Source organism: Phacochoerus africanus, chromosome 15 (genome assembly GCF_016906955.1).
Source record: "Phacochoerus africanus isolate WHEZ1 chromosome 15, ROS_Pafr_v1, whole genome shotgun sequence".
NCBI lineage: Eukaryota > Metazoa > Chordata > Mammalia > Artiodactyla > Suidae > Phacochoerus > Phacochoerus africanus.
The window spans coordinates 132506072-132520616 of record NC_062558.1 but is presented as its reverse complement, the minus strand read 5'-3'; the positions used below and the strand labels follow the sequence as shown (position 1 = coordinate 132520616).

The following is a 14545-nucleotide window of genomic DNA, read 5'->3' as shown; positions in this document are numbered from 1 at the left end:
GGCCCGCAGCTATAGCTCTGATTAGACCCCCTAGCCTGGGGACCTCCATATGCTGCGGGTGCAGCCCTAAGAAAGAAAAGACCAAAAAAAAGAAAGACAGAAAGACAGAAAGATGAACAGAAAGAAGGGAGAAGGTGGGTAGGGAGTTCCCATTTTGGTGCTGCAGAAACAAATCTGACTAGTATCCATGAGGACACAGGTTCAATCCCTGGCCCCACTCAGTGGGTGAGGGATCCAGCGTTGCCATGAGTTATGGTGTAGGTCACAGACTTGGCTTGGATCCTGTGCTTCTGTGGCTGTGGTGTAGGCTGGCAGCTGCAACTCTGATGGGACCACCAGCCTGGGAACTTTCATGCCATGGGTGTGGCCAAAAGAGAAAGACAGAAAGAAGGAAGGGAGGGAGGGAGGGAGGAAGGAGGTGGGTAGAATCCAGGTTGGTCTAGTGACCTGGAGCTGGGGTCAAGGACAGTGGGGTCTGAGATGCTTCACGGCCTGGGGGAGAAAGAGGCCTTTTCTGAGAGCTTGCTGTGAGCTCAATCCTGCCCTCAAATGTGCACACATGGCACTGAGGGGGTACTGTCCCCAGAGCAATCCCCGTGCTCTCCTGACGGAGTGCTCCCGGTAAAAGCATCCCTTAGACTCTGCCTGCGGAACATGACATGGAAGAGCTGTAGTCTCCCCTCACACAGAATTCTGGTTCTAGACAATATTTTCAAGCGCGATGACCCCAAGACAAAGCACTTTGTCACCAAGCCCTCTGAGGGAACAATGTGTGTCCACACTGTCCTTAAATCACAGAGCCTGACAGAGGATCCAGGGGTTACGGCTCATCTGGAGCCATCTACATGCTCTAGAGTGACCACGGCGGGTACTGAGAGGGAAGCTCCACACGCCCCTCCTGGAGCTCCTGGTTGGGGCTGTGGAGGTGAGTGGGGACAGAGGGGACACCCAAGAGTCAAAGGCACCTGGACTCACCTGGCGTGACCGTGGACGAGCGCTGGGCATCTGTGAGAGACAGAAGGCAGATCAGACACGTCGCACAGAAGGGGCACAACTGGGCCAAAGGGGACGACGCTGAGCAGGTGAGATGCTCAGTCCGTGCTTGTCCCCTGCCCTGGAGGGGGGGGCCTCTGCCACCCACAGGCCTCCAAAGAGGCTCCTTATGAGAGGTCCAGGCGGATTTCCAACCAGTACTTCCAGTGTCAGCTGATGAGCTCTGTGTCTAGATGACAGCGTTGACACCAAGCCAGTGCAGCCACAGCTTTTATGGGTTCACAGAGGCAGTAAGACTGCAGAGCCCACCTTCAGGCTTAAATCCCATGTGTGAGCTGATGAACAAAGCTGTGCCTGACAAGCCCCACAGGGGCCACTGCCCTGCGCACAGCAGACCTGGTGACCTGACAGGGCATCTCAGGGCTCTGGAGGGGTTATGGTCCAGGACTCGGGATCCAACACCTGGGCCACCTGCGGTCCTAGCCCGCGTGCCTCCGGTCGGAGGCCTCCTTACAGAGCTTTCCTCTTTATCTCAGCCTGGCCCTGTCACAGGGGGGAATAAAGCCTTGATTGTCGCTTTTAGAGGTGACCTCTGTTCTCATTCACCACCATCATGCTGGCAGCTTGACAAAAGCTCCTACTAACTTAGGAAAATTGGTGATTTTAAGGAAAGGAGACACGTAGAAAAATTTGAAGAGGATCACAATATAAGAAGGAAAGCATGCCCCCCGAGAGGAACCCCCGCCCCCAGACTTGATACTAACCTGAGCAGATGACACCAGCGTCCTCCTGGTGCCCACAGTTGTGCGTGTGCCAGCCACTGTGGGGGCAGCTCCACAAGTAGCTCTCATGCCCTGAGCAGCGCAGGTCATCCAGGAGAATCGGCCCTGAGCCCTGACCAAACCGGGCACTTCCTGGGGCCAATATGGCCCGGCCACAGCCCAGCTGCCTGCAGACCACGTTGGCATCGTTGGTGTCCCAGCTGTCATCACACACGGTGCCCCAGGAGCCTTGGTACAGGACCTCCACTCGGCCCTGACACCTGTCACCTCCATTCACCAGCCTCAGGGCCAAATGCCATTCGGTCCCTAGGGGGCAGCACAAGAACACAGCCTCATGTCTCCTGAGGTCACAGGCCTCAGGCAGGCTCAGACTTAGGGGACTCCCTGTTGACCATAGTGTCTAGGCAGAGATTCACCTTTGAACATGGCCATGAGTTAATCTGTATCACCAGGAAAGGGAAGAGGTTTTTCCTCCCCAAGCCCAGGCTGTCAGAAGCTCAGCTGTTCTCACTGTACCTCCCAGCTCTCCTATAGGAAGTGCTGGGGGGTTCACAGGACCCCCAGTACCCACAGGCTAAAGGGTCGTGTTTCCTCTGCAGCAGATACACATCAAAGTGACCTGATATGGCCCCGGAAGGGGAACATGGAGTCCCCTGTCCCAACAGGTTTGCACCTGCCCCTCCAGGTTCCTCAGGCAGAGACCCGGGCCCCTGGCCCTACCAGAGCCAACATACACTGGTGAGGACCACACGGGCAGGCTCTAAGCTTGGACAGTAGGACCCTCTTGGAGACAGAACACCAAGCTCCGCCTTGGAGCACCCCTTGCCCGTTGGCACCTCCCCAACTTGAGTCAAGGCCCGTGGAAGAGATACATGTTCAGGCCTGAAGCTTGGTTCAGAGCCCCACCCTGGAGAGCTGAGCGCCCCCCTCTCTTACACCTGCTGCACCCTTTGTGGATCAGAGACGATCCTCTGGGTGCAGCAGGGTCATGAGCCCACAGGGACCCCTCATAACAAACGTTACCTTCTGCTGTGATTGTGGTTAAGGGTTCCTCCGTGTGAAATGAAGAAGCTGCAGAGTGGGGAGAAGAAGAGGTCACTGGACATGGGTCCTCCTTAGGGAAGGGGTGACCTCCTGCCTCTTGGCTCTGAAACAGGAGACGGAGATCCGGAAGCCCTGCCCCAGTCCCAAGGCTGTCTTCCTTGTGAGGCAGAGTCCATCTCTCTGCCACTCTGCCAGCCCTCAGTCAATGTTGGAGGCCACCAGGGATGTTCTGGTTCCTGCCAGCATCCTCCCGCCTCCTCTGCTGCCACAGTCTCCATCCAAAAAAAAAATCACCCCATTGATGAACAACCCAAATCTCTTCCAAGGTTAAACTCCAAATGCCAACTGCCTATTGGCTCAAAGGAATGACCAGTATCTCCCATCACTGAGACATTCCTGAAGGTGGCCCCAACTAGGAGGAAAGGAAGGCTCCAAGCTGCTTGGCCAAATACTGAAATAAACCAGCTCCAAAGTGAGTGCCTGGACCGACACGCTCTCTTGGGGAGCGTGTTCTCCTGTGGTGGTTGGAATATCACGGCTACATCCTGGGCTCGGTGACGTGTATGCATACAGTGGTCCACGTCGTAACTGCCAGACGTTGCTCTAAAGATGGGCAGATTGACTCCCTTTGGGGGCTCACATAAGAGGCAGCATCCTTCGAGGTTTCCTTGTGGATTAAAGGACCCCTTAGTGCTAGAACACCCACCAGCCCTCTGCGAACAACAGAGAAATGTCGGGATTTGCTAGGTTGGGTTGGGGAGAAGTTCTCTTCTGCACTGAAAGCATAAACATCCTTCGTTTGGCATTTGATCTCCCATAAAGAGGATATGTTGGTTACTCCTCAGTTTGATTTTGGTATAGATTTAAGTTTTAAAGACTGGAAGTCCCCGATCCTTCCCTGCATTTAAAGCGCAGAGGAGGTACCACTTAGGAAGGTATGTGATCACCCTGGGCTGAGGACAGTCGTGATGCTGCTTGAGGGGTGGTGTGCCCGGGGTGACTGCATCAGCAAGCTCTGGAGGGGCTGAGACTGAAACTCCCCCCCCCCAACTTTAGGACTTCGGCCAAGTGGCTCTGAACCTCCATTTCTCTTTGTGTGAGAAAGGAGAGTAATACCCACCCCAACATCAAAGAAGACACACCTTAGAGGAGAGAGAGCGGGTAAGCTGCCAAGTGTTACGTATATGTGATATTGAGGAGCACAGGAGCCCCTGTCCTCAGAGTGACACAGGTGACAGTGCCAGAGATGGTGGCATGACCTGAGCCCCCAACTCCAGCATTCTCCCTGCGGCCACATTCATGGTCCTATCACCCGCTGTGGGAGCAGCTTGACAGAGGGCTCCTGTCCCAAGCAGCACACGGTGCCCAGGAGAATGTTCCCTGAGCCCTGATGGAAGGGACCCCCACCCAGGAGCGACACTGAATGGTCACAGCTGAGCTCCAGACAAATGACATCTGCATCCCAGGTGTCCCGGGTGCCATCACACTTGGTGCCCCAGCAGCCATGCAACAGGTGCTCTACCCGGCCCTGACACCCGTCACCTCCCTTCACTGGCCTCAGGACCACCTTTTATTGACACAGTGGAAAGCCCCCCTATCCCTCTTTCTGCTCACCCCCCACCCCCGGCTCTCATTACCCAGCACGCCCTGCCCACCTGTCCCCTCTGACCCCTGTCCCCTCTCCTCAACCAATGTTTCTCCTCCCTTGGGACTTTACACATCACAGCTCCCCCAGGCACCACCTTAGCTCTCCTCTCTTGCCCACCTGAAGGACCTCATGTAATCTGAGAGCTTTCCAGGAAGAGGACCCCCAAAACCCCTCTCTGATCCTGGACAGCCCCAATCCTAGACCAACATGTTCAGAGCCTCCTGGGTCCCCATCCTCATCCCACACTCAGCACCGGCTCTTTCTTCCATTGGAATCAAGCGTCATCACGGTCCACCGCGCTGTGTAGGAGATGAGGGGTAGCAGTTGACTCGTCGTGCTCCCCGCCTCTTACGTCCAATAGCACCCAAGTGGTCTTTTCTTTTCACTGCGCTGCAGTTTTGCCAGGTAAGACCTTCCTTCTCCTGAATCTGGCCGGGGTCCCCCACTCAGCTCCCTCCTCCTCCTTTCTCGAATCCAGCCGCACCCATTGATGAAAGCAGTGTGCATGAAGTGCTTATACCAAGCCAGTTCCCGTGCTGAGATGCTTCATCTGTCTCCCCGAGATCGTCTCAAGTTTTTTTGGGTTTTGGGGGTTTTTTGGTTGTTGTTGTTTATTTGTTTGTTTGTTTGTTTAGAGCTGCACCTGCAGCATATGGATGCTCCCAGGCTAGGGGTTGAATCTGAGCTACAGCTGCCAGCCTACACCACAGCCACAGCAACGTAGGATCTGAGCCATGTCTGCAACCTACACCAGAGCTCACGGCAATGCTGGATCTTTCACCTGCTGAGCAAGGCCTGGGATTGAATCTGTGTCCTCATGGATACTAGTCAGATTCGTTTCCACTGAGCCACGACGGGAACTCCCTGTCTCAAGTCTTATCTTCTTGGAGTATAGGTATGTTCAGTCACTTTCCTGTTCAAAATGCCTCAGTGTCTTCTCCATTCCCACCAGTTCAAGATGGGCTTGTCCAAGAATGGGCCTCAACCTACCTTTTGAGCCCCCTGTGAGGGGCTTCGAGAGCCTTGATTCCCACCATGAAGATGACCATGACCAGAGAGTCAGTGGCACCAGGCTCCTGCCTGGCATGATCCTGCTAAATCATCCACAAGGAAAACAGGCAGCAGGTTCTGAGGGATCCAGCCCAGCCTGCTGACCGCCCAGCATCCTGACAGCAGGAGCTTCATCAGTGGTTAGTCTGAGATCATGAGAATGTTTGGTCAAGGAGTGACCAGAGAGTTGGAGTGCGATGGAAGAGAAGGGCACAGGTGGCGTCTATGGTTGTTGTCAGGAGAGGGCTCAGGGAGAGGGAGGGAAGGCCAATCGGACTGTCTGGGGGGTATTTCCAAGGTGCATTCTGGGCTTCCTTAGCCCTTTCTGCTGCCTCCCGTCCCTCCTGTGAATGGTCCCTGCCAAAGAGATCTCAGTCTCCCAGCCTCCGTCTGTCCCCTTCGGGGGCCAGTCACCAAAAATCTGCTCCTCAAGTGCCTCCCAGGCCACTTCTGGACTCCCAGGGCACACTCTGAAAGGACAACACAGCCAAGACCCAATGGGGGGATCGGCTGTCCTAAGTGAGCACACGAAGGGTGCATACTCTCACCGCAGAGAAGGAAAGATAAGACTTTTAGTAAAAATTGTCGACAGAGGCAAAGGCACCTGTTCCGGGTTCAAATCTCTGCCTGGCCACGTACCCCCCATGTGACCCCAGACATAGAACTTGGCAATTGGTCTATCTTCGCCGAAGTTTCCCATCTGCACAAGGGGCGTAATAATGCAACTTACCTCAAAGTGTTGTTGGGAAGATTTCACAATAACAGCACTTACCATGTGCATTAGTCGAGCACTTATCATGGGCCACCAGCATTTTAAATGCTTTTTAAATTTATTAACTCATTTCATATGTGAAAATAATCTTGCCCAGAGTACAAAGCAAGGGCTTGGAAGATGTTAACTATCTTTCACATAACTGGCATTAATGGTGAGAAGAGGCACTGATTTTTTTTTTTTCATCTTTCTCTCCTGACACCGAGTTGAAGCTGATCTCATCCAATGAAGGACCAAGAGGCAGAGAGAAGAAGGAAGAAGAAGGACAGAGGGGATTGGCTGAGGGCGTGTCGGGGACATGCCCAGGTCTCTGCACCCCTCGACCCCTCCCTCTCCATCCCTGCATTAAAGGACAAGTGCTTGGTCTGTGGCCAAGACGGCACTCAGCCTCCAGCAGCCAACAGCAGCTACCCAGCCAGTGAGCAAAACCACGGGAAGACAGGGAAAAAAAAAAACCCTATCTTATCATTGTCTGTAGTCTGTGGAATCCACTGGTCTAGAAAAAAACCAAATTCATTTTAGGCAATTCCATTCTTGGTAAATGATGGGCAGTCACAGAAACTGGCTTGAGGTTCACCTTGCAATCCTGCCAGGGGGCGCTGTGGTTCCATCTTGGGTTTGTATGTTCTTGCTGAAAGTGGGGTTTTGCTCTAGAAGTTTAACGCAAGTAGGTTGGAAGTAATTTTAGATATAATAAAGTGCGTGTCTCTTTACTAGGTCTCCTAATGCTAGTTATAGTTGCAGGATGTAATCTAAACTGGTTGTTAAACTGGTCGTCAAGAAATCTGGGCGGTGGATGAATCCACCCCCCAGTCTGAAATTTGAGGAAAGTCAGCACTGGGAATGGCCACTGGGGGGCCCCCCTAAATAAGGAAATATTTTGGTGTCAGCGCTCCTGTTCCCTACCATGTGTATCCTGAGAAATTTCCACTGTATCTTGCAGAAAACTGAAATTTAGAGAACCTGGAATTTTATCATCAGTGAGGCCTTACTCCACGCCCTCCTCACTTCAGGTCAACCCTCAGCGTACCCTCATAGTCCTTTAAACTCAATTTTGGTTTTTTTTGTGGGGTTTTTGGGTGGGTTTTTTTTTGCCTTTAGAGCCATACCCAAGACATACGGAAATTTCCAGGCGAAGGATCCAATCAGAGCTGTGGCTGCTGGCCTGCACCACAACCACAGCAACGCCAGACCCAAGTTGCATCTATGACCTATGCCACAGCTCATGGCAACACTGGATCCTTAACCCACTGAGCAGGGCCAGGGATCAAACCTGAGCCCTCATAAATACTGAATACTAGTTGGATTTGTTACTGCTGAGACACAATGGGAATTCCTCAATTTTAGTTTTTGAGTTACTTTTTTGAGATCAACTATATTTGTGAGGATGGATGTTTCACGACATATGTTTCTAGAGGTCTTCCAAAGCACAAAAAGAATATTTATTCATTTTAAAAATAGAATAATTGTAGCCAGTTAGCTTGGTTAGAGAGTAGTCTACTACTAATAAAAAAATAGAATAAAACTTATTCTATCTTATAGGCACTTTATGGATTCATTGGATCCTTTTATAAATCTAATTTTTCCCATATCTTCAAATGTTTTGGTATTTCCTCATTCAAAGGATTAGTTCACCACTGCTCATTAATTATTAACAATTATTTATAAAAGATATATAATAAAAAAATGGAAGAATGGCAGAATTGCCTAAAAGGAAGATGAAATAGTGAAATTTTCTCTCCCACTTACAGACCAGGACACTGAGGCACAAACATCAGAACAGTAGCCCAGGAGTTCCCGTCGTGGCTCAGTGGAAACAAATCTGACCAGCATCCATGAGGATGTATGTTCGATCCTTGGCCTCCATCACTGGGTTAAAGGATCTGGTGTTGCTGTGAGCTGTGGTGTAGGTTGCAGACACAGCTTGGATCTGGTGTTGCTGTGGCTCTGGTGTAGGCCAGCAGCTATAGCTCCGAATTGACTCCTAGCCTGGGAACCTCCGTCCGCTGTGGGTGCAGCCCTTAAAAGCCAAAAACAAACAAAAAGGTACCCCAGGGACACACAGATTCCATCTTCTGTCCATGTTTTTTTTCTTGTCTTTTTGGGGGGGGGTGGGGGCATACCTGTGGCATACAGAAGTTCCCAAGCCAGAGATCGAACCCATGCCACAGCAGTGACTCAGACACAGCCTTGACAACACCGGATCCCTAACCTGCTGATCCGCCAGGGAACTCCACTGTCCATGCTTTTGGCTATCACCCAGTGCTGCCTTTTGTCACAGCCACTGCCTGCCATCAACTCACTTTGTGTGGTTCTTGCAAGGAAAGCGGTCTGTGCTAACCCACTTTCCATAAACCAACCCAAACTGAGTTTTCAATGGGAAGTGACCCAGGAGACATGACCACTGTTTTTCCGTTGATTTTGCAGCACCATGCTAGCCTAAGCAACTTTCGATAAGAAGATCATTGTGGCTTTCCTCTGTCACAGCATCCAGCTTATTTCATCCTCTCAGGTACAATCTTTTCTGCCATGCAGACTGCATCCGTCTCAGTGGGGTTTAAAGATTTTTGTAGATGGGAGCCTTGTCTGAGCCCTCTTCGTGGGGTCTCATTGTTCCTAAGCAAATGGCCAGCCTAAAGGTATGGTACAGAGGGACAGGGTGCCACCAAGCGGAGATGGTGTCAGATGGTTCATTTCTTGTTTGTTTTGTTTTTCGGGAGGGGTGGCCCCATGCCTGCAGCAGACAGAAGTTCTGGGGACGTGGAGTTCCGTCCGTCATGGCTCAGCGGTAGCAAACCCCACTAGTATCCGCGAAGAAGATGCGGGTTGGATCCCTGGCCTTCCTCAGTGGGTTCAAGGATCTGGGGTTGCCATGTGCTGTGGTGTAGGTCGCAGACATGGCTCTAATCCTGTGTTGCTGTGGCTATGGTGGAGGCTGGCAGCTGCAGCTCCGATTCAACCCCTAGCCTGGGAAGTTCCATATGATGCGGGTGCGGCCCTAAAAAAAGGACAAAACAAAACAAAACAAAACAAAAAGAAAAACAAAAAAACCCCACAGAAGTTCCCAGGCCAGGAATCAAGCCCTGGTCACAGCAGCAACCTGAGCTGCTGCAGTGGCAATGCTGGATCCTTACTGTGCCACAAGGGAGCTCCAAGACTGCTCATTTTTAATGCGTTGGTTTAAGACGTGACCAAGGATGAGCATCCCAGAGATTTTCCCACGGATACAGCTCTGCCTGCACCACCCCCAGGCCGATTTAGACAAGGACTTCGAAGACAAATAAGAACCGAGTCTGACTGCAGCGGCCGCCCTCTCTGCTCTTTCCCTGCTTGTCCCAAAAGACAGACAGTGTTCTATCGCCAAAGGCAGGGGACATTTCCAAACTTTGTTGATCAGAAGGTTTTTTTCTCTAGAACTTCAGAAAGTGTGGGGAATGGGACCTAGGGGGCCTGTGCTGGCTAGATGCCCTGTTAGGATGGCTGACCTGGGGGGGTGTGGGTAGCTGCAGTCAGTGGAAGTCTGTACCACTCCCCTCAAGGTCCTGACAACTGCAACTGTGGAAAACAGAACAACTCTTCCTTCTGCTTCTGGCTGGCTGGTTCCTACCCCAGCCCTGGCCTCCATTCACCTGTGACTTTCTCAGGGCTCCTCTCACTGATGGCTTGGTCACATCTCCACTGCCACAGACCTCTTATATGGCTGTAATTGTAACTGTGTGCTCAGCTGATTAATGCCTTTCTCGCCATTAATCCCTAAGTTCCTGGAGGCAGGAATCATATTCCCCTGAAACAACAGAAAGCCCGCACTGGAGCTTCTCCTATTTAGGAGGATCCTAGTAGGACTGCTTCTTGCCAAATGAGGTGGCACAGATATTGAGGCCATTTTGAAAGATGTTTGAAGGTTCAATGTTAGTAACACCTATGGAAAAGTCTCTGCATCAACAACTCTGACTTATGATGTAGCCAACAACCATTTGGGAAAATATCAAATCTAAATTTACTTGGCATCAAGCAAAATATAGACATTAAGAAAAATAAGTTTAAAAAAAGGTAGCACTTAAAATATACACACATATCTTCTGTCCTTGCTTTGGAATTTCTTGGCAAAGTCATGTTTCCATAATTACACTGCAAACATGAAAACTTGAGTCCTGGACCCGGCAGCATGGTTGCTCAAGGTGTGGTCTGTAGACCATCTTTATTTTCAGTTATATAAAAATGTAGATTCCTGGAATTCCCACTGAGGCACAGCAAGTTAAGAACTCAGCATTGTCTCTGAGATGGCATGGGTTCCATATGTAGCCTGGCACAGTAGGTTAAGGATCTGGCATTGCCACAGCTGTGGCGTAGGTAGCAGCTGCAGCTCAGATTTGATCCCTGGCCTGAGAACTTCCATATGCCATGGGTTCAGCCGAAAAAGAAATAAAAAAGCAGATTCTTGAGCCCCAACCCAGACCCTCTAAATCCAAGCCGGGAGCAGGGAGGTTAATTCCAAAGACCTGACTTCAATAAAATATGCTAGTTGATTCTGATGTGCCCTGAAGTTTGAAGCAAAGGCAAAATACTGCTTTAGAAGAACCTAACTGTAGTACCACATGGTCCACTTCATGCTGTGGCTGAAAGAAGATTCTGTTGCCTTGTATTTCCATTAAGGACACAAATCATATTCTTAGGCAGCCCTCATACCATTCATTAAAGTCCAGTGAGGCAGGGCTTGTTTGTAAGATATACATGTCTGCATAGAATGAAAAATAAATTTCAAACCAAACACAGGATATTGTTTTCAAATCACTTACCATGGGTTCCAGGAAGATCTGATTCAGAAACTGTAAAGGAGTAAAAGAAAAATCAGCACATATGTTTCATACACAGGGACCCTAATTAAGAGAGCCACCTCTGAGCCATTGTTTTTCTTAGAGTTGACTCTGAAGTCAAGATATAATAACTGCAGGTAGATCTGCATCAACAAGTCTGGAATCTGCTTTTGAAATGTCATGCAAATGAATACAGATTTCTTGAGGCTCTAGTGTGTGCAATGAGAGACCTAGGCTCGCTTCCAAGACAGCCATATTCGTTAAAAAAGAATGAAGTAAGGCCATGTGCAGCAATGTGGGTGGACCTGAGATTATCACACTCAGTGAAGTAAGTCAGACAGAGAAAGACAAATATCCTATGATATCACGTATATGTGGAATCTAAAATATGGCACAAATGATCTTATCTGCAAGAGAAACAGACTCGCAGACAAAGAGAACAGACTTGTGGTTGAGGGCAGGGGTGGGGCGTAGAGGGATGGATTTGGGCTTTGAGATTAGCCGATGCAAACTATCATATCCACAGTGGATAAGCAACACGGTGCTACAATACAGCACAGGCAACTACACTCAATATCCTGTGGCAAACCTTAAAGGAAAAAACAGGAAAGATAGTGTATATACCTGTGTGTAACTCAATCACTTTGCTGGACAGCAGAAATTAACACCACATTGTAAATAAAATATACTTCAATAAAATACATTTTAAAAATAAATAAAATGGCTGCATCCCTGCATCCCAAAGGTCTACCCTGTGACTTCTCTTCTCCTTCCTCACACACAGCCGAGGGGGCTGAGTTTTAAAGCTTCGTCATAACAGATGACTTTGAACTTTTTCTAACCCGGGGGCCTTGGGTCATATTCAAGAGGTTTGCACGTGTCATCTCACAATCCTCACACAACCCCGTGGGGAAGCTGAGGCTAGGGAAGGGGACCCACACCAATGGACCAGAAGGTGATGGGGGCGGGATTTGTGCCCAGACTGTTGTGCTTGATCACTTCACTAGTCTGCCTCCCAGAATATATATTTTCAGTACTTGTATTCTTTGGCCCAAATCATGGTCTGTGCTTTTGCTCAGGCAGGTGCACTCCTGCACACGCAGAATGCCAATTATCGAGGAATTAGTGCACAGAAGCCATTATCATTTAAAGCACCGGCTGAGGCAGGGGCAGTCCTTGTTCCCCCAAGACTTGTTAACAATTCTAGAAAAGAAGAGAAATGTGATTTTGTCCAGCGAGGCTCAGCTAGATGCTGCTGTCCCCAGTCTCCCCCGCTGCCCTGTGGTCTATAATCCCTGCTGGACACCCAGCGGGGCAGCCTCAGAGGCAGAGGTCTTAGGAAAGAGGGGTGGCTGGACAGAGACTTGCACGGGCCTGCCTCATGGTCAGGACAGAAACTCGCGAGGAAAGGGCTGAGTCCCAGTGGACCCCATCGGAGGAGGTCTTTCCCGTCCTACATCTAAAAGCCAGCAGGAATCTCTGCAGCAGTCCCTCCCGAGTCCCTGAGGGTGGCCTTGAGTCCCACCATCACCCCACGGCAGAGTTTATTAGAGTTACCAGAGTTGATTGTCTGCGTCTCCCAGAAAGTAGTTTCTGTGATTTGTGTTCGGTCTTCAGTGATCGATTCTGTTTGCGTTGTTGAAGATACTAAGAAAAATAGCCCAATGAGCGCTCTTCTGAAAACGTTAAAATCTGAACACCCCACCGCCAACCCCCACCAGTTCATTCAAGCAGAGGAAGGCGCTGCTTTGGAGGGTAGCTGGACCCGCCACTCATTAATTGATTCACTGGGAATACGGCCGGGTCTGACCACAAGGGGCACTGCGCCAAAATTCAGGGAGAAAGATGGGACCCTGCGTAGAGGGGGAGGCTCAGTGCTCTGGAGCCCGCAGGCTGCAGAGGTGTGGTTGACCAGATACTTAGAGTGCACCTCCTGGTGACTCGAGATGCATATGCAATGTGGAGAGACCCTCTCCCACCTAGTCAATTCGCGCATCCCTCACCTCATCTATTTCTCTTTCCTTAATGTCTGTATTTTGCTTAACGTCAAGTAAAGTTAGGTTTTTAAGGTTTTTCCCAAATGGTTGTTGGCTACATCCTAAGTCTGACTTGTTGACGTAAAGACGTTCCCATAAGTGTCCCGAAAGGGACTGTGTCCACGGTATTTAAAAAGAGCAGCTAGATTTAGCCAGGCTGGGGAGGGGTGGGTGAGAATAAGATTGCCTTCCAGGTAGAGGGAACAGCATGAGCACAGTCACCATGACAAGAGGTGGCCTTACTGCAGTGCCCTGTGAAGGGGGCAGAAAAGGTAGCTCTGTACTATGAGCTATCCTGCCGCAAGGGATCCTGCAAAACGAGCAGAACTAAAACCACGAGGTGGAAAAGAGCAGGGAGCATGTGGGAACCGAAACCCAGGTGGGTGTTGTCAGGCAGGTGTGAAGATGTCAAGATGCTGGGAAGTACAGGCGGGGCGGTGGGGGTCCAGGGTGCCAGGGCTGCGGCGGCACTTGGACTCAGGCCCGGGCACCGCCTTGCACTTTCTCCCTGTTCCGTAAAATTCCGCACCTGCCCTGGACTGAGTTACGTAACTGCCCAGTAGGGAGTTTGCGCAATAAAGACGGGTGGCAGCGAAGAGAGCTGGCGAGGGAGTATTTAGACCTCTGTGTGGTCTATGTCAATGAGAACAGAAGTGCCTCCCCTGGCCAAATGTCACCCAATTAAAGACGTCTCACCGTGACTAAAAGTCCCATTAGATTTCCTCCTTTTTAAGGCATTAATCATTGCCAACCCCCCGATAAACCGTGGAAAGAGATGTATGAGCATTAACAATTTACGAGGAATTAGTTTGTTAGCAGTTACTCCTTTCTTATTTTGCAAAACATTAGCCTTAAAGAACTGGAACCAAGGAAATGAAATTAAAAAATTCTTTTGCTGGTGGAGTTCCCGTCATGGCTCAGTGGTTAATGAACCCAACTAGTATCCATGAGGAGGCAGGTTTGATCCCTGGCCTTGATCAGTGGGTTAAGGATCCCAAGTTGCCGTGAGCTGTGGTATAAGTCCCAGACGAGGCTCAGAGCTAGTGTTGCTGTGGCTGTGGTACAGGCTGGCAGCTACAGCTCCGATTTGACCCGGAGCCTGGAAACTTCCATATTCCCCGGGTATGGACCTAAAAAAAAAAATCTTTTGGTGGGAACCCTCTCTTCTTTTATTGAGAATGTAAATTGGTGCAGCCACTATGGAAAACAGTATGAAGAAGGTTCCTCAAAAAATTAAAAATAAAGTTGCCATATGATCCTGCAATCCCACTCCTGGGCATATATCTGGACAAAACTATAATTTGAAAAGATACATGCATCCCTATGTTCCTAGCAGCACTATTCACCATCACCAGGACATGGAAACAACCTAAATGCCCATGGACAGATGAATGGATAAAGAAGAT

The 14545-nt window shown here is 50.0% G+C and overlaps 1 protein-coding gene across 1 annotated transcript in view; it reads right to left on the bottom strand.

Annotated features, from left to right (window-relative positions):
* Nucleotides 1–14545, bottom strand: part of DMBT1 (deleted in malignant brain tumors 1) — a 47317-nt gene that overhangs the window by 31204 nt on the left and 1568 nt on the right. The window contains exons 2-6 of the mRNA XM_047761369.1: nucleotides 12661–12750; nucleotides 11086–11115; nucleotides 2799–2846; nucleotides 1758–2081; nucleotides 976–1005 (exon numbers count right to left, since the gene is read on the bottom strand). Coding sequence (XP_047617325.1) covers nucleotides 976–1005; nucleotides 1758–2081; nucleotides 2799–2846; nucleotides 11086–11115; nucleotides 12661–12750 — 522 coding nt within the window. The remainder of the gene's footprint in view (nucleotides 1–975; nucleotides 1006–1757; nucleotides 2082–2798; nucleotides 2847–11085; nucleotides 11116–12660; nucleotides 12751–14545) is intronic.